Source organism: Thermobia domestica, chromosome 9 (assembly GCF_964235325.1).
Source record: "Thermobia domestica chromosome 9, izTheDome1.hap1.1, whole genome shotgun sequence".
NCBI classification, from domain to species: Eukaryota; Metazoa; Arthropoda; class Insecta; order Zygentoma; family Lepismatidae; genus Thermobia; species Thermobia domestica.
The window spans coordinates 43,396,008-43,420,772 of record NC_137462.1 but is presented as its reverse complement, the minus strand read 5'-3'; the positions used below and the strand labels follow the sequence as shown (position 1 = coordinate 43,420,772).

The following is a 24,765-nucleotide window of genomic DNA, read 5'->3' as shown; positions in this document are numbered from 1 at the left end:
TGATTTTTATAGGTGAAACTGAGATGTCGAGAGCGAGTGAAATACCGGTTCTACATCTATCAATATTTGTTGTTAATTACGAAACTTCACATTATACATATGCTTCTACACTAAACTTCAATTTTGAAAATGAAAATGAAATGAAATGTTTTGAGTTTTACGTCCCACGCTTATGCCGGTTAGGCTAAAGGAGACGGTGATTATGAGAAATGAATGAAATGGTGGAATGAAGAAAGTGGGAGAACCCCGAGAAAACCCACGCACACGGTGTTTGTCCACCACAAACTTCACTTGGCGGGAGCAGGGTTTGAACCCGGGATCCCATGCACCAGAGGTGAACGCTCTACCACTAAGCCACCGCGGCCCAACTTCAATTTTGAGTCAAATTTTATATATATATATATATATATATATATATATATATATATATATATATATATTAACTGCTTTGCTTTGTGTCTTAGAAGCTAAGGAGATGGACAATAAATGAAAATGAGACATGATGAAAGAAGGATATGGTGAAAACGTCAAAGACAAGAAAATCGAGGAAGTTTGTTATTACGATCATAGACGCCGATTTTTAATTTATTTAATGAGTTCGTACGCATCGGTACTTACAATTAATTCACAGCGTCTCGTTAAACAACCAATAGATCAGTGGTTCCCAAAATAAGAGGCTCCCCCTGAGAAGGGTGATAGACTACTGGAAGGGACCCAGACTACTGAAATACATAAAATGATTTGTAACACTTTGTATTGAGGGACAGGCGGATTTATAAGGTAAAAACTGGGAGGGGGGAGCCAGAACCCAGGATATAATAGGTATAGATCCTATCATGAACGAAAATAATAGTTTAAATTATTTTTGTCACTCAGAAAACTGGGAGGCTTAGCCCCCAGCCTCGGGTTAGATCCGCCACTGTTGAGGAACAAAAAAATCATTGAGATTTTGTTTTCCACTTCAAATGTCTTATGGCAATATTGGTCAAAACAAAGACGTAATAATAATAATAATAATAATAATAATAATAATAATAATAATAATAATAATAATAATAATAATAATAATAATAATAATAATAATAAAACATTTGATAATAATTTAACTGAAAATTGAAAATGACTCAAATGTCTTAGTTAGTTTAAAATCAATTTATACAGTATAAACGTTTTCTACTTCTAAAAAATCGCTAAGTAATGGCTTAAACTCAAGTTATTTTACAAAGTAATTCTATAAAATCACTCTTGCTTGTGAATATGGATTATTACTATTATTGTATAATGTTACACAGTGTTGAATTCAGACGTTTTCACCCGGGGGGGAATGTGAACTCCTCGGGGAGGAGGGTTGTTTTTCTGCATTTTTGCAAGAAAGCAGCATATTTAACATGCACATCTTACCTAATATTAAGACTAATTGCTGATAAACATTCAATGTAAGAATATAATTTTAAAAAAAGAACAATAGTTTAATTTTATCTAAAACATTAAATAAAGATTGGCAAAATATTTTACACTAAACTTTAACTGCTATTTACAGTGGCTATTTTTGTTATTATTTCCTATATTCAGTAGTTACTGTTTGTTACTAATGTAGAAGTTTTTAAAAAGATTTAAATTAACTCAAATATTTTTTGTCCTAAAACAAACATACATAGGAATATCTTAACAAAAAAGTTATCATTCTTTCTCACACTTCTGATTCTAAATCAAGCATATTAGCCTTGGTTTCTTCACTGCATCTACACATCAATAGTTTAGTTTACAAAATCTTCAGTGAATTCAGTCAGGATTAGTACCGTGTCGTGGAAAATCAGCGCTTGGGGCGAGAGTATACGACGGCACCCCCGTACATATGAGTGAGGTAGACAGACCAGCCGCGAAAGGTGAGAAAATTTTAAAAAGTAAACCCTGCTTTTCCTTGATTTTAAGCACTTTTTATTACTTTTTCCTTTCATTTTATATATATGCACATGCCCACATGTGCACATGTGTTTCATTCCTCTCTTTTTTTCTTTCCTTCTTTTTATTTTCTCCCTCCCGAATTTTGCGCCCCTTACTTCGGCGCTCGGGGCCGTCGCCCCGCTTGCTCCTCCTCCATGGCCGGCACTGAGCAGAATCTTCGTCACCTTCAATAGCAATCTTTCACTTATATACTACTATTATATTGACAAATTTTATATAAATCTCTAACCCAGGAGGGATAACTGTTCCTCTCTGATCCCTCTAAATGACGCCCTCTGAACCTCACCCTTTAACTGACTTATTTTTAATTAAAGAAAGGTATGTTTACTTTAACAATCGTAAAACACATTTACGTCTGTTACTTCCGATGTGAGAAATGGGATTTAGGAGCTCTATTTCAAGTAATGCAAGAACTGAAGTCTGCTGACATCAGAGATCATATGGAATGATCGAAAGATCTTCCCTATCTTTCCTTTCCTATCTCAATATGTGCTAGTGCTACCTACTAATATATAATATAAGGTGAGAGTATAGTACCTACTAAATACAAACCTTTCTTCAACAGTTGACAATTTCATGTTCTGCTAAACTCAGTCATAGCGTTAAGAAATACAGGTTTTATTGACTATTTGGTATTCTATCTTACAAGTAAACCTTACGTTTGGGTGAATCGAGTTGCTGACTGAGACACATATGAGAAAGTAGTACTAAATGTGGTCAGTATTTCAGTGAAGTTGTAGGTGCGAAGCTCCAGGGGTTTAGGAGATACAGCTACCAGAACATCACATGGAAGTACAGAATAGTCTTCATACAGTTGGAGGTAAAAGCCCTGTAAGACCTCTTGTAACGACAAAAGGTGAATAACAAATATATGGGTACATATTAGGACTAAGGGGAAGTCATATAGTAAGGTACACCTGACGGCGGCCATCTTGAAATCCGCCATTTTGAATTAAGGTTAAGTTTTTAAAATAGGAATAGGGTCATGTGATACATGATTTAAGGCGCAAATTTAATCAGAAGAACAATGGTGACGTTAATTTTGATTTACGCGCAATTGGTAAAAAGTTACAGGGAAATTAAACATTGTTGCAGCATATGTATTAGTCCTTTACCCCATCTTGTAAATTTTGTGTTAGTGATAATAATTAAATAAAAAGCAGGTGGATAAATATTAGGTCTATGGTAAGAGTTGCCTTGATGGCGGCCATGTTCAAATCCTCCATTGTTCAAATCCAGGACAAGAGCGAGCGAGAAATAGATGTGAACAGGATACAGGAAAAGCAACGAAATGGCCTGCAAGTACAACATCAAACAACTAACATTGTAACGCCACCATTGTATTTCTGATTAACTTCTAGCCCGAAGTCATCTATTGCATTACTCTATTCCCATTTACTTTTGTGCTGGGTAATGATAAAGCAAAAATGGTTATACCGTTGGATTTATGATAAAATTTGCTATTAATAAGGTGTCACTGTTATGCGTTTTGTTTAAAACTTTTCTTTGATTCAAAATGGCTGATTTGAACATGGACGCCATCAAGGCAACTCTTACCATAGACCTAATATTTATCCACCTGCTTTTTATTTAATTATTATCACTAACACAAAATTTACAAGATGGGGTAAAGGACTAATACATATGCTGCAACAATGTTTAATTTCCCTGTAACTTTTTACCAATTGCGCGTAAATCAAAATTAACGTCACCATTGTTCTTCTGATTAAATTTACGACTTAAATCATGTATCACATGACCCTATTCCTATTTTAAAAACTTAACCTTAATTCAAAATGGCGGATTTCAAGATGGCCGCCGTCAGGTGCACCTTGCTATATGACTTCCCCTTAGTCCTAATATGTACCCATATATTTGTTATTCACCTTTTGTCGTTACAAGAGGTCTTACAGGGCTTTTACCTCCAACTGTATGAAGACTATTCTGTACTTCCATGTGATGTTCTGGTAGCTGTATCTCCTAAACCCCTGGAGCTTCGCACCTACAACTTCACTGAAATACTGACCACATTTAGTACTACTTTCTCATATGTGTCTCAGTCAGCAACTCGATTCACCCAAACGTAAGGTTTACTTGTTAGATGTTACATGTTTAATATTTATATAGAATGGGTCTGCGTCATTTATATGTATATTGAGAGATCCGATTTCGTCTGCACGTGCACGGAAAGAAAAGCAAATAATTGGGTGAAATAATTTCTACATTTTGTAACTGAAATTTTAGGAGTTTCTCCGGGGGAGAATCCATTTTCTTCAGGGGGAGATTCCCCCCGGGCTACCCCCTGAATTCCTCCCTGATGTTACATCTCTCGATCCTCGATTTGCCGTGCATCTTTACCTAAAATCAAACCCAACAATGCAAAAATTCAGTTAATTGCTGAGCATCCATTAAAAATCTGTAATGGGTGCTTAAACTCTGAGAACCCGTCATGTAGTCGACGCACAAACTTCGCAACCTAAGATAAAATCAGGGACTTTCAGACCAGAGATGAGCAATCTGCCAGAGATACACTTTGTTCCTTTATCTTTGAAAACCAATAGGAATAAAGGAATAAATGCGAGCGTATCTGATAATTGTGAGTGAGCACCTAAAAAAAAAAAAAAAAAAAAAAAAAAAAAAAAAAAACTGTCATTCACAGTAGTGTACAATACATAATTAATGGTGTAATTTTAATGTGTGTTCTTTCAATTTTATGAATTGTTCTGCTGTACAATTCAGTAATTATACGCGCTATTTATCTTTCATATGATACAATGTGATTATGGCTTAATTTAAGTGTACTTCTTGTCAGCGATACGACTTGATTGCTGTTTCAAATTGTGCGAACTGTGTAGGAAATAATGTAGGATGTTCGAGCGCGGAATTCTTTATTGACATATTGGTATCTGCAGCAATTAAACAGGTTTATCAGATAATAGAATTGTAGTCAAGTTCATGCATTAACACTGGTCATTAGGATAATGACGTAGTAGTCTACTTATCTGATCTTTACGAAATTTAAAATGGTTAAATATTAAAACGATAGATAAATATGGTAATAAGTAGGGCAACCCAAAAGCATAAAAAGCATAAGAGCAATTTACACGTATGGTTGGTTCCTTGAACATGATTATAATTGTCTAAGGGTCCAGAAGTAACTAATTTTAAAAGCATAATAAAGCATAATTCTAGAAAATAAAGCATAAAGCATAATTTAAAATATATAGCACAATTCTTGGAAAATTCTGTTTAACTGCAAGTTTAACATACTGTATTAATATTTTTAAAAGCAATATTTACAATGCAAAATCACTGAGAACATAACAATGCAACAATGAAAAGCTTATTTTTATTTCTGTAAATTTTTCGGTGTAATCCTTTGATCTGGAGAAAAGAAAAAGGGAAAAGAAGAAGAAAACTTTCTGTCAACAATGAAAAGTAAACAAGAACTCCACACTATATTTTTACGTATACCTCTTGAACTTGAGCACTTTCTGTACTTTTTGGTTGCATCTTTTACTTTGCCTTTCTGTATATATGCACCTCTGAGGCGCAAACAAGTGGTAGAAAAAACTCGAGTAAAGCATATCTCTTTACAGTGCATTAAGTAGAAAGTTCATTAAATATGAAAGAAATTGGTTGCATAAAATATTAATAGATAGATCAATATACAGTATTTACCAAGGGCGGTCCCAGGGGGGCTATCGCCGCCCAGAAGAGGAAACTTTCGTACTTTACATATAAATAAAACCCATCCCAGAGTTTGGAGCTCTTAAAAGTAGCTCTAAGTAGCAGTATTACAACCCATCGCCCCCCTGAAGTCCGTCCTGGATCCGCCCCTGATATTTAGAATATTTAATGTATAGTAAATATTATACATGATTAATGTAAAACAATGATTGAAATTAACGATAAAGCATAATTTGGAAAAAATAAAGAATAATTAAAGAAAAAATAAAGCATAATGTGGGTTGCTCTAGAAATAAGTTTTGTTTTCCAGAAGTAAGTTAATCTACTGTATATGAATTAGCAGTGGCGTATTTAGGATTTTGTTTCGGAGTGGGCTATGCACAACACGTGAATAAGCACATATTTTTCCTTTTGGGTGCCGACAATTTTTGATGAAATTGTGCATATAACAAAGTTATTTCGGGGGGTGGGGAGTTTGAGCCCGATAGCCACCCTGTAAATACGCCACTGTGAATGAGCTATTGCAAATGATCATGTTTAGGAAGAGTAACTATGATGTCTTTTCACATGACCATTCGTAAACCGAATTTCTTAATTGTTTTTTCTTACGTATCCAAAATAACAAACTTCGGGAAGCGATTCCCTACCACTGGCGTCTCTGACATGTAAAATTTTGGGGGAACATCAAAGAAAATTATTTAAATGGTACTACCTAGCCCAACCTGTTTATTAACTTCGATTCCATTTGTTACCTTTCTGCTTACCTTCACGGACCCCCTAAGGTATATCAAGAACTCGATTCAATCGTTTCACAGCCTGAATATTATATTCCAAATAAATATAATTATTATTATTTATATGATATTCTGTCGTTAGTAAACAAATTAAATTAGAATAAAATATTGAATATTTTAGACTTCAAAATATTGGGGGGACGCGTACCCCTCGTCCCCCCGTCAGAGACGCTCGAGTTCCCTACCAATTGAAAGAGAAATTGTAAGGAACATAGGCCAAAATACGCTTCCTTCCACGATTATGTACGGTACAAGCTACTTAAATTAAAAATACAAATTTCTTGAAGCACTCTAGCTGGAGAAATGTGGGAAATATTTAAAACGCTTCAAGAAATTATGAACAAACCAGCAATGGCGTACGTAAAGTTTCATCAAGAGGTAATTCAAACAACTAAGTTCATATCATTTCAGGATACCTGTGATTATGTATACATAGGGTCTATCTTAATATCGTAAATATTATTTTTTCATAATATGAGAAAGCTCCCCCCACTCCCTTTGGGTGAGCCCATGCAAACAAATATATTCGTCCACGAGTTTTCAAGAATAGCGATGATTGTGTAGTGTCTGCAACGAATTTTAGAAGATAAAGGGGTATTGTATAGCCTAATACAAATATTGCCAGCAGTTATTCAGCATATCCTTCTAAAATTCATTAAGCGTGGTTTGCAGTGTCGTGCAGCTTATAACTTTGAAATCATGCGTTTCTCAACTCATGCTCATTCAAGTTTTTCTTCTTCTTTTATTTGATACAAGAAGTCGTAACCTGACGTTTGACTATTTTAGTTTCCTCATTTTTTTATATACAATAAAATACAGTCAATTATATAAAAATGATTTTTTTTTGAAAATGGAAAAATGAAATGAAATCTTTCAGTTTAACATTCCACGATTATTCCCTTTAAGTTAAGGGAGACGGATAATAAAGATAAGTGAATGATGATGGAAGAATTGGTGGAATGAGATATGGGAGGAAACTGTAGTACCACAAGGAAACGCACGGATACGTTGTTGTCCACTATAAAATTACATGGCCAGGGATTGAGCCAGGGACCCCACGCACCCTCGCTCCTAACCACTGAATCACTGTGCCCACTTTTTGAAAATGGAATCATTATTCAAAAACTCCTTTGTAGATTGGACTATTTTCGGCATAGTGATATGATAGTCCATTACTTGAGACATACACTTTTTTTACAATTTCAATTGTTCGCAAACTCTACTACGAAGAGGGAAGAAGGGAAAATTTTATTATCACGTTTTTCTTTCCAGCATAAAGGCATATACGTTTGGTAGGCCTATAGGAACTTCTTGATAGACAAAATATAAATATGTCATTTACGCGCAATAATTCAAAATGGCGAATATAGACGTGCATGCTTTTAGTACCTCTTTCTTCCATCTTTTCTACAAAAATTACTTTGTGGATTTTATTATTTTATCACAACTATCTCTTGGTTCAAACTGATTTTAACTTACTAATAACAATCTTTATCATCAGCAGCAGCATCATGCACTAAAAAAAAAAAAAAAAAAAAAAAAAATGCAGATTTAAGGAGAAAACGAGGATAATATGCTTTCCGTTAGAAACACCATGACAAGATTGTGGGGTCAATCGTAATACTGGGTGAAACACCTTTATTCCCTATGGCGACGTACGTCAGTAAGTGAGAGCACCAATTACTCCTGTGAAAACAGTATGCACCGCTCTCACTTATTGATGTATATATGTCGCCACAGGAAATAAGGGTGTTTCACCCAGTATTTCGATTGACACAACCATCTGGTCATGGTGTTTTTAACAGAAAGCATATTATCCGCGTGTTCTCCTTAAATTTGGACTTTGTTATTTTCAGTGTAGGTATTCTGCCATTATTGGAAGGTCACTTGCCGCAATGAGAAGCTTCCTTGATCTACAGTCTTCTACTAACCTCTTCGCTTTCATATACGATTTTTCTGTTTTGATATCGTCCATCAATGAGACTCCTTCGCCCCTCCCTCGTTTTCCTGCCCCCATACGCTCTAGCACGTCAATCATGGCACAGTTCCTTCTTAGCTAATGTCCTAACGAGTTTTCTTCCTCTTCTTAATAAATCTAAAATTGTTCTTTTTTCGCCCACCATTTCTAACACTCTCATTATTTTTCGCTCGATTAACTAATTGTCCCCATTCTTCTCCACGCCCACATTTCGAAAGCTTCGAGGAATAATAACAATACAGGATTATATTGGATAAAGGTAATTGTATGTAAATGTGTAAGAAACATAATGTCCCATTGTGATGACTACTTTTTGTAACACTCATTAAGTTATAGGACATCATAGATGTATATACGCTCCCAGAAATTTTTGTTGAGAAGGGTTCAAATTTTGAGTAGCTCCAATAGTACGAGATACTACTTGTATGTACAAGGGCGCCCATGTTGTGGTTTCCAAGGGGGGGCAAGTATAAGCGACGTTTCAAATATAGTTTCAAATTTTGCTGTAACTAATGTAAAAATTCTATTGTGTTTTCAATATTCCCAAGTACAATTTCCTCTTAGAGGGGGCAAGCGCCCCACCTTTCCCCCCTGATGGGCGCCCTTGTGTATGTAGTATTGAACCAATGTTATCTTTATCCGAAAAGACGATAAGTAATTATAAGTACTACCATCTATATTTTCAAAAGAAAACGATAGAAGTAGATTGTTTATACAAGAAATAAATGAAATGTTTCAGTTCAACGTCCCACGTTTATGCCTTTTAGGCCAAGGAAGACAGATGATTAAGGCAAGTGAATGATGATGGGAGAATCGGTGGAATGATAATATGGGAGAAAACGGAAGTATCCCAAGAAAACCCACGGACACGATGTTGTCCAGCACAAACTTAGTTGGTCGGGGATCGAAGCAGGGACTCCCCGAACCAAAGGTAAGCTGTCTACCACTGAACAACCACACCCTCCTTTAAAAAAAAAAGTATAGATGAAGCGGATCAAATCTTTATGTTTCATTAATGATTTCTCTGCTAAAGAAATTTAATTTTGTTAAGAAAATGTACAAATGTATGTCGAGATACGAAGTATTATTGGGGAGAGGCCCGGACACAGTGGATCCCCTCGTGGATGTGCACCTATATAGGAGATAGATTTTTTTGGTTAAAATTTTGCATTTCTTTTTAGCACCGAGATTGTATGAGACGTGAACCTAACCACTGTAATGCGTTCAGATTTTAATGCTATTACACCGGGAATCGAACTGAGGATGACATACACGCGCGTTAGACACTAGACCAGCTTGGAGATGGCTAGGGGACAGATTACAATTAAGTTCATAAGCTTATGAATGTAAAGATATATCAAAGAAATTTGGTAATAAAGAAGAACGTGCAGTTATAACCACTGCAAGACTGACTGAAGAAACCGAATGTCCAGAAACAATAACAGGATTTCTTCGCAATAACTAAATTTCTGCATGAACTAGCTGATGAATGAAACTAAAGCGAGGCATGGAAAAAAGCTTTGCAAAGCCTCTGTGAATATACAAAAAAAAAAAAAAAAAAAAAAAAATCAATGGAAGAAAGTATGGAATATCTAAGGTAAAGAAACGCAAACCACGATTAGATGTAAAATGTAAAGGTGTAAAGGAGAGAAATACATCGAAATGTATCGTACCTTCTACAAAGCTCCTCGTACCTTCAGTATAGAAACAAGAAACATAGATAGCAGAGACGGCTGGTACTATATGTTGCATGGTTGTGCAACCGGATATTTTTTTTTAATACTAAAGATATTTTTAGGTATTAAGGTAGTGTATCAGTAAAAAATAACCTTTTCTCTTCAGCTCAAAACAGTATTGATGCATTTCTTAAAAAATCAATAAAAAATCTGAAAGAAAGAGAGTGATTTACATTTCCAGTTGCAGTGAGCGTTGCCACTGGAAGCAGTAACATTGAACATACGAGGATGGCAGCGAGCTCCTACCTCTTATGAGAAAATGGATTTATTCCTGCGTCGCTGCTATCCTCCCCTATTGCTCCCTTCCAGTTGCACCTTTTTTTGCCACTGGTATTCTCCGTTCACTGTAGCTTGGCGCTGTGTTTTGACACAAAACCTGGCCAGCGAATCTTAGCAGTCCTTCCCCTACTTTCCCCTTATAGCAGTTGTAACAGTGGAACTAACTCATCAATTTTAGCACTAGTAGGGTTTGGTATTTGCAAGTTGCGTAAATTCCGAAAGAGTTTACTTCTTCTATAATCAGAACCGTAACTTGTATGGGGCAGGGGAGGGACAACTTCCCCCCAGGGAGGTTCCCCGCCGTTCGAAGGGGCCCATTTGGAGACGAAATTTTCTTAATCCATATACAATACGAACATGAAATTATAAATGAAGCATTAAACAGTTTCACTACATTACATAAAGCAGCGCACAAAAGGTAAATAAAACAAAAGTGAGCCTTGTGCCCACTTCAGTAAGAAACGTCTATTATTAGGGGCCCTAGAAATAACATTTATTCGTATGGCTTTGGGATTTGTCAATGTTGTCCCCTTAATTAATTTGTCATGTATGGAATGGGCCCAAGGGCGTAAGTAACGGCCCCGCAGACCTTGCCGTGAGGGAGGGTCGACAGGCTCCGGGGGGCATAAATAGTAAGAAAAAGTTAGAAAGAGGGGGAGCCAAGAATGAGAAAAACAACTTTTTCTAGGAGGCCCAAATACACATATTAATGCTTGCCCCCCAGAAAAAAAAAATATAAGTTACGGCGCTGTCTCTAATGTGAATTTATTGGTACATTGGTATATAGTCAGCTTCTGTAATAGTTACGAATTCCTCCGCTTGGCAGCGCTTGACTCAATTGATAGAGTGAGTGAGATATAGATGCTTGGGAGAAAGAAGTTATTCACAAAACAGAAACTCGCAAAGAATAAATATGCGTCTGGTGGTAGCAGGGGCGGATCCAGGCGGAATGTTTGGGGAGGGCGGTCGTTCGAAGTCAATCGGTTTTACAGTATTTTACATTTATAATACAAAGGTGAAAATTCTTGTTATAGGTTTTATTTTTAAAATAAAAAATATCCTATTCTGGGGGGGGGGGGAGCGGAGGATCGACTCTTGAAGCAGAAAATGTCTTACCACTGGTCTAATTCCTAGCTCTGTATCTTTCATGCACATGATCCCGTGTTCGATTTTCGGCGGAGAGCATAAAAAATTAATCTCAAATCATTCACTTTCAATACTCATCTGTCTTCTTTAGCCTAAATTGCTGGAATCTTAAACTAATATTATTTTTTTAATTTTCGAAGGAAAAAATTTTAGATTTCATACTTCTTTATAGTAGAACAGCAGATAAAAATACGTGGGTACTGAAAATTGACTCTGTCCCTTATATTCACACAAAGAAATGCTAACAAAATGCATATTGTCGGAGGAGAGAGGTATTTCTGTACCCTAAAGAAAAGAAAGCGGAATATATGCGGTAGCCATGCTTTCTATCCAGAAAAACTTGGCGAGCAGCATTTCAGATTTCAATAAAGGTTAAAAAAAAAGGGGGGGGTCTCGGTGGCTCACGTCAGTGGTTTACTTCAGCTCACATTGAAGCTGTTGATAATTGTTGATAATATGAGTTTCAAATATAAATAACCCTCACCACTACACTCATGTGATTCCAGTTCTCATTCTTGTTCTGAGAGATCATATGTTTAATAGTGAACTCTAAAATTTACTTGTTCCTGGCTATAACTGGCTAAAATTTACTGTTATGTCTGGGTGTTACAAACGGTTCTGCGAACTTGAAATATTTTAACAACCGGTTCTAGCGAACCGGCGCGAACCGGCTGAATAGCACCACTGCAGGTAGCCATTATTGGAATGGATTCAACGAGATAGATCTAAGGCGGTATGTTTCTGTGGGTTTTCTAAGGCATAACGTTAGGTAGTTACGATAATATAATTTAATATCAAAATATGCAGCACCTTGTTCTTGTAGATATGTGACTACAATCTATCTATATGTATAAAACTGTTCACCTCACGTTCAAATTTTAAACTTTATGCTCATAATTTCGACAGTTAAGAGTCCTGCTGTCTTTATCGATGTATTTAGTCAAGTTTCTTTCTACATGCTCTGATACTAGGATGCTATCTATAAAAAAATGTCAGCAATTAGTTTAATTATATTTCTACTTGAAGCGAGCAGTTTTATATTTTTAATAGATATGTTCATTGTGTTGTATCACGAATCTGATTATATAATTTATCTTAAAATTTTCTTTCCAGAAAAATGCAGTAAGAAAGGGAAAGCCTATTTCATTGTGGAAATGTTATTTTCGAACTTGTTGGCCTCTCTTCACCCTGGGTGGAGTATTCAAGTTGTTGGGGGATTTCGTCGGCTTTGTTGGTCCTTTAGGGATTTCTGTTATTATAGATTACGTCAATCAACTACAGGATAACCAAGAAAAGAAACCCAAAAATTCGACTGATTTACATGTAAGTAGTTTTATGAATAGTATATATATATATATATTTTTTATATATAACTTTAATCTATTTTTAGAATATCATCCTTGATAAATGGATTCAGTATATTCAACAATGTTACTTGTTTGATTTATTTGCATTTTATTGGCCACCTCCTGTACTGGAATACTAGTGTACCATATTCACACAATACAACACTAAAATTTTTAGGTAAACTTCGAAAATTATAAATTGACAATTAAATGTAATTACAAAATATCCTTCTATTAATGTTCATGCAACCTAACTTGCTGTCTGTACTAGTTTAACTTCTTTTAATGTGTTAGTAAAAATGGTTTGTTTATATTGATTTTATTTTATCTTTGATTATATATATATATATATATATATATATATATATATATATATATATATATATATATATATATATATATATATATATATATATATATATATATATATATATATACAGGGTGGGCCATTTTAATTAATCCACGGAAATATCTGAAAAATGATAAAACATAGAATAAATGTTTCAAGTACACGTTATATATTGCTAAGGGGGAAAACCAATTCCGCCAAAAGTACCCTTCCCCGCCCCACCTAAATGGGGGTAACGGGGGGTAACTTTGAAATGTCAAATGGGAACATAGGTCGAGTAATACCTCGTTCGAAAGGTCTTGGAAAACTAAGTAACGCTGTACCAAAAGATGTTCCATATTGTGCACCGGTTTCAAAATGCCGCCATAATATGGTTCGGAAACTCCAGTACCCGTAGTGTGAAAACCATGGAAGGTAAATGAATGGAACAAAATTGAAATACGTAAATATCATAGGGTATATCGAACGGTGTGGTCCCTGTGATCCCAGTGGCCTCCCTAAAGGGGTCTTGGGGGCTAACTTCAAAATTTCAAATAGTAACATGAGTCGAGTGGTACCTCGTTCGATAAATCTTGCAAAATCTAACATATTGCAGGAGAAAACGATTGATGTGAAATGGCAATGTTCTCAAAAGGCCGCCGAAACATAGTATCCGTGTCAGAGAAAAGGTTTAGTACCCGTAGTATGAAAGCGATTGGAGATAAATCAACAAAAGAAAAACTGGAGTAGCTAACTGACGTAAGGCACATCGAGAGGTGTTGTCGGGGTGACTCCAAGGGCCAACTGAAAGGTATCCGGGGCCAACTTGAAAATTTCAAATAGCAGCTTGAAGCGAGTAACATCACGTTACATAGACAAATTAATATCAAACAGCTTCTGTAAGAAAATTTTCGACACGAGACATCGTTTTCAAAATGATCGCAAAGACATGGTGACTGTGTCTAAGAAAACGTCTAGTGCCCATAGTATGAATACGGTTAGACATAAATGAAAATAACGAAAATTAAATAGGAAAACCACGGAGGCGTTCCAAGGCTCGAGAATAATACAACAGAGATAAAAATATTAGAGTAAAATTGCCATAATGTATAGAGGGAAATCAAAGTCCTGCAAAATAATCTCTCCCTGCGCTCTGTATGTGAGTGGGGTGAAAAGTAAAGTGAAAGTTCAAACGAGAACTCTACTTTAATTCGTAAATTAAGGCTAACCTTACAAATAGGTATGGTGTGGTTGAAACATTTGTTTGTAAGGATGACGCTGTAGTGACTAAAAAAAGAGAAACTTTTATGCAATGGTGCTGGTTATTCAGAAAGCATTTCGGGGATATACGTACACACCGTTTCGTCCCTCAAGCTCACAATATGACATGAATGCTAATAGTTAATCAAAATGTAACTGTGGCCATCCGCGTTAACTTAGTGCACCAATTCTTTATGCATGAAGTCTGCCTTCCAAACAGCATTGGGTAGGTCAAGCGTACGCCCGAACCGTTGTCCGGTCAGACATTGAAATTTTGAAGTTAGCCCACAAGACCCCTTCAGGGAGGCCACTAGGATCACAGGGATTACATCATTCGATATGCCCTAAGATATTTACGTATTTCAATTTTGTTCCATTCATTTACCTTCCATGGTTTTCATACTACGGGTACTGGAGTTTCCGAACCATATCATGGCGGCCATTTTGAAACTGGTGCACAATATAGAACATCTTTTGGTACAGCGTTACTTAGTTTTCCAAGACCTTTCGAACGAGGTATTACTCGACCTATGTTCCCATTTGACATTTCAAAGTTACCCCCCGTTACCCCCATTTAGGTGGGGCGGGGAAGGGTACTTTTGGCGGAATTGGTTTTCCCCCTTAGCAATATATAACGTGTACTTGAAACATTTGTTCTATGTTTTATCATTTTTCAGATATTTCCGTGGATTAATTAAAATGGCCCACCCTGTATATATATATATATATATATATATATATATATATATATATATATATATATATATATATATATATATATATCTGGTGTTCTAAAAATGGCGCTCACGAACTACAGAGCACTATTCTACAAGTCATAATAAAGCAAAATGTGTATATACTTCTATATCTATCGGATCCTTGTCTGGAGACATAACTTGCACTATATGGCAATGTCACAAATAAAGAACCATAGAGTAGATCTACTAATCGATCAAATAGTTTTATCGATCATTTCCAGCAGGCAGCTAAAGTCGATATACATTGATACCAGCATCTCTTATTAGTGTAGCAATCGATTTAACTGCTTGCTGTATTTTACAGTGATGCTAATGGTTCCAAGTTAATCTGGGACGTTGCCGCATTGTGAAATTTTGATTCCCCATAGTAGCTGAAGGAGGCCCCGGAGGGCAAACCATCATATAACTCTTTCGCTTTATTTTAGCCTGTAGAATAGTGCTCTGTGGTCCGTGGGCGCCATTTTTAGAACACCCGATATATATAGCGTGAACCTGAAAGATGTTCACAAACTCCGGGAGGCGATTCCAGATATCAAAAGAAGACAAAAAGTCCTGTTGCATATTGTAGCATTCCGCGTCGTATAAGAGTAACAGGGGTGACAACTTAGAATCGAAACTCCAATCCTGACAATTTGAACGGAATAGAAAGATGTGCACAATGTACACGACGCGGAACTCGACAGTATGAAAGAGGACATTTTGCCTTCTTTTGATATTACGAATCACCTCCAGAATTATGTGCACATCTTTCTGTTGCGTTCCAATTGTCAGGACTCGAGTTTCGATTCCAAGTTGGCACTCTTGTCACTCGTACACGATACAGAATTCGATAACATGTAAGAGGATTGTTTGTCTTCTTTTATGTTACGAATCACCTCCCGGAGTTTCTGCACATCTTTCAGGCTTACCCTCTATATCTATCTATCTATCTATCTAGAGAGAAAGAGAGAGAGAGAGAATGTTTCAAAACAACACCGACAACGTTTGGAAGATGATTCCTGACACCAAGATAAGTTTAGACCAACCGGGTGCACAAATGCTTCCTTTCGGAGATATAGGCTGCCGAAAACATGAAAAAAATGAATTTTAAAGGTCCATAGCTCCAAAACTATGGGACCTACTGTAGTCGGGTCAAGACTACACTTAGGAACTAGTATGTGCCCTATCCAAATATCCAAGTTTCGGAATCTAGTATGTGCCCTATCCAAATATCCAAGTTTCGGAATCCTGTGGTACTTACGTAACAACTTATATAGAGGTAGTTGGAGAGTACTTCAAATTATATGCCCGTAGCCAAACTTGCTCTATGAAAATTACTGCGTGAATACCTTAGGATGCTGAAACATGTATTTTTGGATAGAGCACATATTAGTTCCTAAGCGAAGTTTTGACCCGACTACGGTAGGTCGCATAGTTTTGGAGCTCTGGACCTTTAAAGTTCCTTTTTTCATGTTTTCGGCAGAATATAACTCCGAAAGGAAGCACTGGTGCACCCAGGTTGGTCTATACTTTTTGTCTTATTTTGGTGTCAGGAATCACCATCATATATATAGAGTGTTTCAAAACAACATCGACAACGTTTGGGAGGTGATTCCTGATTCAGTATATGTTACTTATTGTTCTAGTCCTTGAAATTCCGGACTGATATAAGAATTAAATAGTTGTAAATTTTATATATATTTCTCTGACATATAAAAATATTAATATTCAGTATTTTTTTCCCAATATTTCTGTAAGGATGGTTTATCAACTTTTCATCTTTACAACTCTAAATTTTAGAATTTAATTTTATCATAGTATAAGTTTTCCTTTCTATATTCTATGAACAAGGCTCAACTTATTGAAATGCATCTTTCATTTACATAGGTGCATAGATATTTAAAGAAATTGGTCAAACATCCAAGTTAATGATATGATCACGTTCATTGGTTTTATTGTATTGCATGCGAGGTGTTGAGATATATATATTGCATGCATTTCTTTCTACCTACAGCAAATATACTACCCTACAGTAGAGGAATACTTTACAAATGGATACATTATGGGAATTATTGTGTTTCTCTCTGCCCTTGCCCAAGGCACCTTCTCGCAGAGTTCTACCCACTTGGTCAATGTCGAAGGAATTCGACTGAAAGGAGCTCTTCAGGTAAGTTTGTGTATGTAGAGGTTAAGAAAAATGAAATGAAATTTTGAGTTTTACGTCCCACGGTTATGCCGGTTAGGCTAAAGGAGACGGTGATAGTGAGTAATGAATGAAATGGTGGAATGAAGAAAGTGGGAGGAAACGGGAGAACCCCGAGAAAACCCACGCACACGGTGTAGAGGTTAAGAGTCTATTAAGCTATTTGATAAATGGTCTTACAGATTAACATTGAATCCGAACCACGTGGGCTTCACAGACGGAAATTGAACCTGTTTCTTTTGCATCAGTGTGGTAATATTAAGTTGCAAAGTCATTTCGAGTATATTAAGTTTTGAAATATTTTTCAATATACGACTGTACGTATATAGTAGCGAATGTTCGTATTACATAAGCAGTGAATTTTATATTATCGATAATTGTGCACATCACCAGGACTTCGTAACGGAAATTTCAAAGAAGTTCCAAAAAAATCTTGGTGTACGAGAGACACGTGAAGTCTGGTATAGTATTCTTATGAATTACAGTGACGATAGAGATACTGATTACAACAGAGCGTGTGATATTTTGGTCTATAGCATATATAAAAAAAACTTCTTTTCCCTTTTTGGACTATTTACGATTTATTTATTTATTTTTAATCTGTTGGAAACTTTAAATCTTATCCTTGTCCTGCAACTTTTACAATCCGGAGTATAACACCTTATTATTGTCATTTTATTTTAGCATTTTCAATGTGTGGCATATAGTTAGCGCTTATAAATATTAAGCGCTTACAAATCGAAAACTGTGTTATTAGAAAACATATACTATTGGATGACAGAGAAAGTCTTTTAATGTACAACTTTTGCTTTTTGTTTGTTTTCATGAGTAAATTCTGTTATTTTAGAACGGTATAGTAAGTAACTACCTGTAAGGCAGTTCATCTGAGATTGGAAGAAGAAGTTTGAGAAAACTGATTATAAAATGCACAACAGCTGCTGCGACTGTTGGTGTGGACGCATTGACACTTGTTGTGTTAGGAAAGGGTCACATGTAGTACACTTGTAACTGAACCATGTAAACTTCAGGACGTACTCTTCCTAACATAGAAGAATTTCAGTCATATTTTTAAAATTCTTTCTTTCTGTTAAACTTTAAAAGTGTCCTGCACAGATATAAAAACTAGTAATTTCCATGGCAACGAATAGAATGTGTCGTCGCTCTATTCTAGTTTATTCGTATATAGTAGAGATGTCCAAGTATGAGAAATTTAGACCACGAAGATGAAAACCAAAGTGCGAACATTTTTCACAAGTTGAGCTGAATTGGTCAAATTGCTAGATAATTGAGTCAGTAACACCATCTCCGGTTTTCCTTTTCTTTTGCATTTTTATTTTCATAGTTTTTGAGTACTAAGCCTAGGTAAATTATTAAGTATTCTGCCTTTTGGCAAGTCCTGAGACTAATGAGTATTTTTCTTTTTCTTTTCTTCTCAATTTTCAGTTTTCACTTTGGGCCTGAAAATGTTTCTTCCATATTTCTCGACTTTCAGCCTCCTCTTGTAACTTCCAATATTTTCTTCTATTTAACAAATCATCGATCATTTGTGTTCTTCTTCCAATTCCTCACTTTCCTTCCATCTTTCCTTCTATGGCGGTATGAACAAGGCAATTTCTTCTCAAGATGTATCCAATCCAGCCTTTGTACGAAGGATGGTGGCTAGAAGCGTCCTCTTCTCTCCTATCCGTTTTATAACATCTTCGTTTGTTGCTATTTCTGTCAATTTTATCTTCTCCATCTTTCTCCAACACCACATTTCGAAGCTCTCTAAATATTTCTTCTGTAACTTCCGTAGTCCAAGTCTCTGAACCATACAATGCAATACTCCATATACAGTATAGCACTTGACCAATTTTTTCCTTAGTCCAATATTAAGGCTGCTAGTTAAAAGTGACCTTTTCTTGTTGAATGCTTCTTTGGTTATGGCAATTCTCGACCTGATCTCTTTGGTGCAGTACGCGTCTTTCGTCAAAATACTTTCCAAATATATGAAATGATAGACGTATTCAAGTACCGGTACTCTTTGTTCTACTCTGACCCATAAGGGCGCATTTCCACGAGATTCCTTTACGAAATCATTACTTAGTACAATTGTGAATGTACCTCAAGAAATAATGGGTAGGTTAAGAATATGAGAACCAGAGAAGAATACCCAGATTTTTAAAAAAAATTTTTTAGGAATATTTAGTACTCGAGTAGAATTGAAGAATACGTTTAACGAAGATTTATTGAAGTGTTAATGTTGCTTATTTGAAAAGTGTATGACATTGTTTCTGAATTTTAAAAATAACCCATTTTATTTTCAGGCATTAATATATAACAAGGCTCTTCATCTATCCGTTTGGAATATCAAAGAAGATTCAGATTCACTGGATGCCCATTATAGAAGAAAGTCTTCTGATCTGACAAAGCATGCTGCTCCAAGAAAATCCATTGATACTCATCAGAAGAGCCAGGGTGGAACAGACATAGGGACAATCACCAACCTTATGTCAGATGATGCCTTCAATGTTATGACTTTTTTCTGGATTGGTCATTATGTATGGGCAATTCCTCTTAAGGTATAGTCTCCCAAAACTTTCTTTTGTTGTGTTCACTTCTTATTATATATATATGAACCATATAATCTAACTTTTGAATATTTTTTTTGTAAGGAAGAAATATAATGTAGGTTTGCTCATATGTTTTGTGCACAGTATTTAACTGTGCTACCTTTTTTATGTATTACTTCTAGGAAAATGTGTTAGAAAATGACATTTGGCTATCTTTTTTACTACCATCTTTAAAATCCGAAAATTTTATTCATCCTGCCACTAAAATAGTATGATATTAAATAGTTTTGCTGATTTTCATAAGATAATGCCCAAAACTTGAAAATTTAATCTTTACCATGCCTATAGTTCATATAGCAATGTATTCACAGATATGTGATAACCTAGATTGATTATTTGTTCTCAAATGTGACGTTAAATTTATTTATGCTATCCACGTTCTTCAAACCACATATATTGCAAGGTAGCGTACGGTTTGGTTCAATCTGTCCTTTTATATTTTGGATTTTTTTTAAGTACTTGAAAGTATTTTTTTTTCTAAATAGTGCAGAAAAATGTAAGAGTATTTATGATATTTCAGCGGAATGACTTCAAGAGAACGTAATACGTTTTGTGTATCATTTTATCTAGATTATCCTCCTAAGATATATATGTGGGTATATTCATAAATGAAACAGGTAAAAGTCTATATTGCAACTAAAGAAATATATTTCTGTGGCTCCGTGCATGAGACCCATAACCCACAAAAGAAAAATTTACGGAAAATCAAGTCTAAATGCATGAAAATTCCTTTATTAAAGATTTCAAGACTATGCTATCATCTCTGTTGCTTTCATATTACCGCACATGCAACATTATGGCATCGTGAAGAGATGATATGTTAAAGGTCTAGCCCTGCATGGGTATCATTATATCCATGTTAATTTTGTCGGTTATGGGTTTCATGCACGGTGCCACAGATTTAATATCCATTTTGTAGAGTAGAAAAGCAGTTTAAATACTTAGGCCTGTATTTGTAACTAAGACAATGAAAAATAAAAGATAAGGGACGGAAAAAACATATTACTACACCGTTCTAAACCTTTGATCGTTACGACACAACTAGACAATTAGAAGTCAAGATCTATAAAAACTTAATTCTGTTCAGATATTGTACGGATGTGGAAGTTGGTAGCTTATTGACAGAAAAATAGAAAGGTTGATAGTTTTGAAAGAAAAAGTTTTGAGGAAAATATTTAGTAAAATACTAAACAAGCACACGAGTGAATGAGAAAGTTATAGAATTTGAAACTTCATAACAACTGAATGCCAGACGAGTAGCAATATCATAACAGATAATAAGAATGGCTACACTTGTCGTACATTATGCATGAGATAGAGGATTCTAGTACGGAAGTTTTTGTGCAAAAGGGACTTTTAGGTAGATCAAGAGCATCATAATATAAAATAGAATCTTCAGGAAGATACTGAGTTTCGATGGTTGAGTAAGTTTTTATTTCTGTAGCGAAAAACCTTTGGGTTTCTTAAGCCGTAGAGTTATCGAAATAATTATTATTACTTCGCAGAATTTAAGATACCATTAAGATTAATTTGAGGATAGGATTTAGTTGAGGTTATCACTACATTGAAATTAATATTATAAATTAATTATTCTTTGTCAGTGGCTTTTTGATATATAGTTATTCTATGTTTTGGTAACTATTCTGCTATTTTTTGCGAGGGACGAAACATTCAACGTAAACGAGATTTTCCTATGAATCTCTTTTGTAATTTTCTGTTTTTCCGAACTCCTGGACCTCCGTTCTGTTGTTAAAATGTTCTTCCAAAAACAGCACCAAGTATTTCCTTACGAATGAGCTTTGTGTTAATCACCATACATAAATACAAAGTAACAAGTAAATGTGGTGCTGTTTGTTTTATTCCGGATCGTACTTAGGTGTCTTAGGATACATCGACGAACATATCGGATTACATATAGGTTATCCTAGGATATATCTATGAACATATAAAAGTATATTTAGATTATTATAGGATATATTTATGAATATATCGGAGTACATTTAAATTATCCTAGAATTTATCTATAAACACGCGCGTATACTGGATTATATTTAAGTTATCCCAGGACAGGGATGGGGAACCTTTTTGGGTCTTAAAGGTTGCATTGACAATACCCATTTCCCAAAAAAGACCGCATATGATGGTTTCGAATAAACCTATTTTTGTGATTATTTTACAGTTATTAGTTACATTAATAATGTACATGAAAATATATGAAACTATATTATATAACAGTATATTATTTTATATGTGAAACTTCATAATTATATTTTTCGTATATTTCTTATATAATTTAGCATTTGTCACAACAGGGCCAAAAGATCGCACTTTATGACTCTGAAGGCCGCAGGTTCCCCCCACCCCTATCTTGAGATATATCTATGAATATACTAGAATATACGTTCAGCTTATATAGAATATATCTATCCGAGGATATACCTGTGTACATATAGAAGTATATTTAACTTATTATAGGATATGCTTATGTTTACAGAAGTATATTTAGGTATAGTATATTTAGGATATATCTATGAACATACCAGATTATATTTATCTAAGAATATATGAGGGGTGTAGATGCAAAAGTGACAATCTCCACTCGGCCGAAGTTTTCAGGACGAGCGATTAATTGATATCTCGTAAACCCCATAAGATTCTAACGTACAATTTTTTTGGCATAGTAGATCGTAGCAATATTAGAGGGTTGAACACAAATTTTCCCCAGAGAAATGAAATGAAATCTTTGAGTTTTACGTCCCACGGTTATGCCGGTTAGGCTAAAGGAGACGGTGATAATGAGAAATGAATGAAATGGTGGAATGAAGAAAGTGGGAGGAAACGGGAGAACCCCGAGAAAACCCACGCACACGGTGTTTGTCCACCACAAAGTTCACTTGGCGGGGGCTGGGATCGAACCCGGGACCCCAAGCACCAGAGGTGAACGCTCTACCACTGAGTTTCCCCAGAGAAAGTCCCTCATTTTATGTAATTACCGTTTCAAAATTGGAGAATGCACGTTTTGAAAATGAACGTCGATTTGTGCGGGATTTTCCCGCTTCTGGTACATAATAGGGAAATTTGAGTGCTACATTTGGAAACTCCGCTTTATAACGAAACAAAGAAGTACAAACTATGTTTCTGCGATTAATAGGGGTGCGTCACGTGATATTCGCCTTCAGTTTTTACTGGGAGGATGTAGGTTTTGATCCAAACAGACTTCACTGCTCAGTCGGGGACACTTAAAACAATACAGTCCCACCTCTAACTCAATTTCTCAAAAAACTGGAGATTGCCACTTTTGCATCTACACCTCTCATATCTATAAACATACCGGAGTATATTTAGATTATTCTAGAATATAACTATTAACATACTAGATTATAGTTAGGATGTATCTATGAACATTTTGAAGTAATAAATATATATAATAAGCCTGGACCTATTCATAGAAACATAGTAACCAATAATAATAATGTATGTGCAGTGTTCGGCTCCTTTCGATTTAAAATTTGCTTTTGTGGTATAATACTATATATAATTCTTCCAGTGCGTTATAGAAATATTCATTTGTCTTACTGATAATTTTACTGATAATATTATGATTAAAATTTAAAACGTTAATTATAAAACTTTTTCTGCTCTAACCAGTAATCTTTTCTCTATCTCGTTTGTCAGATAGGTGTTCTTATGTATTTGCTTCATATGAAGCTTGGCTTGAGTGCAATAATAGGAGCAGCCTTTTGTATACTGACCATGACACCATTGCAGTTTATCATTGGGAAGAAAATGTCCTCCAATTCAAAGGCTATATCTGTAAGTTTTAAGCACAGGAATTAAGAACAATGTAATTTAACTATAAAATCAAACTATAAGGTAAAATACACTTTTAATTATAAAATCAAACTATAATGTATAGTAATTACATAGTTACTTAAGTGTCACGTTTCGTCATATATAACGAAATAGGTGAACGAAATATTTGATTTTTCTCTATTTTTTCGTGCTTTATCTCTTTTTAATTTTTTCTTCACTCTGATGATGATACAATAATGATAAAAAATCAAAGTTTACATCATAACGTATTAGAGAAAGACATATATATATATATATATATATATATATATATATATATATATATATATATATATATATATATATATATACAGGGTGTTCATGAACTATAACGACAAACTGTAAAAGCTGATTCCTTACATCAAAAGAAGGGAAAAGGTTCATATGGACTTGTGGGGAAAAGTGCATAGTTTCAGTTTGGCTGTTCAATGTTCAATTGGTATACAGAGTTATTCCCTGTAAGGTGAAATTCCCTGACATGTCGTCAACGAATTTTGAAATATGTTCTGACTTTGTGATTGGTCCAAACTAGGCAAATGATAAGCCTTGATAGCAGTGATCACGGAATCATTTGAAGCAATGCCGAAAGTGTTAAGGATCGTCAGCAGCACAGTCTCTCGTACTCGGGAAAACGCATGCTGCGAAATTTTCTTTCATATGTATATGTGAAGAAAACGTTAAATATACCATGACGAAATACATCGCATCATACGTTATTCAGAAAAAAAAAACATGGAACTTCCCGTTCCTACCACTTCCGACTTCCCTCCCTCCGAAGCAATGGGGGTCCAATGTTGTCAAGGCTTACGTCCTGCCTACTTTGGACCATTCTTGAAAAT

At 35.2% G+C, this 24,765-nt stretch overlaps 1 protein-coding gene across 2 annotated transcripts in view; it reads left to right on the top strand.

Moving 5' to 3' along the window:
- Sur (Sulfonylurea receptor) overlaps positions 1 to 24,765 on the top strand; it is a 224,983-nt gene that overhangs the window by 132,758 nt on the left and 67,460 nt on the right. For both annotated transcript variants that reach the window (XM_081771021.1, XM_081771020.1), the window contains exons 3-6: positions 12,702 to 12,911; positions 17,274 to 17,426; positions 19,769 to 20,023; positions 23,750 to 23,887. In XM_081771021.1, the coding sequence (XP_081627147.1) occupies positions 12,702 to 12,911; positions 17,274 to 17,426; positions 19,769 to 20,023; positions 23,750 to 23,887 (756 nt within the window). The remainder of the gene's footprint in view (positions 1 to 12,701; positions 12,912 to 17,273; positions 17,427 to 19,768; positions 20,024 to 23,749; positions 23,888 to 24,765) is intronic.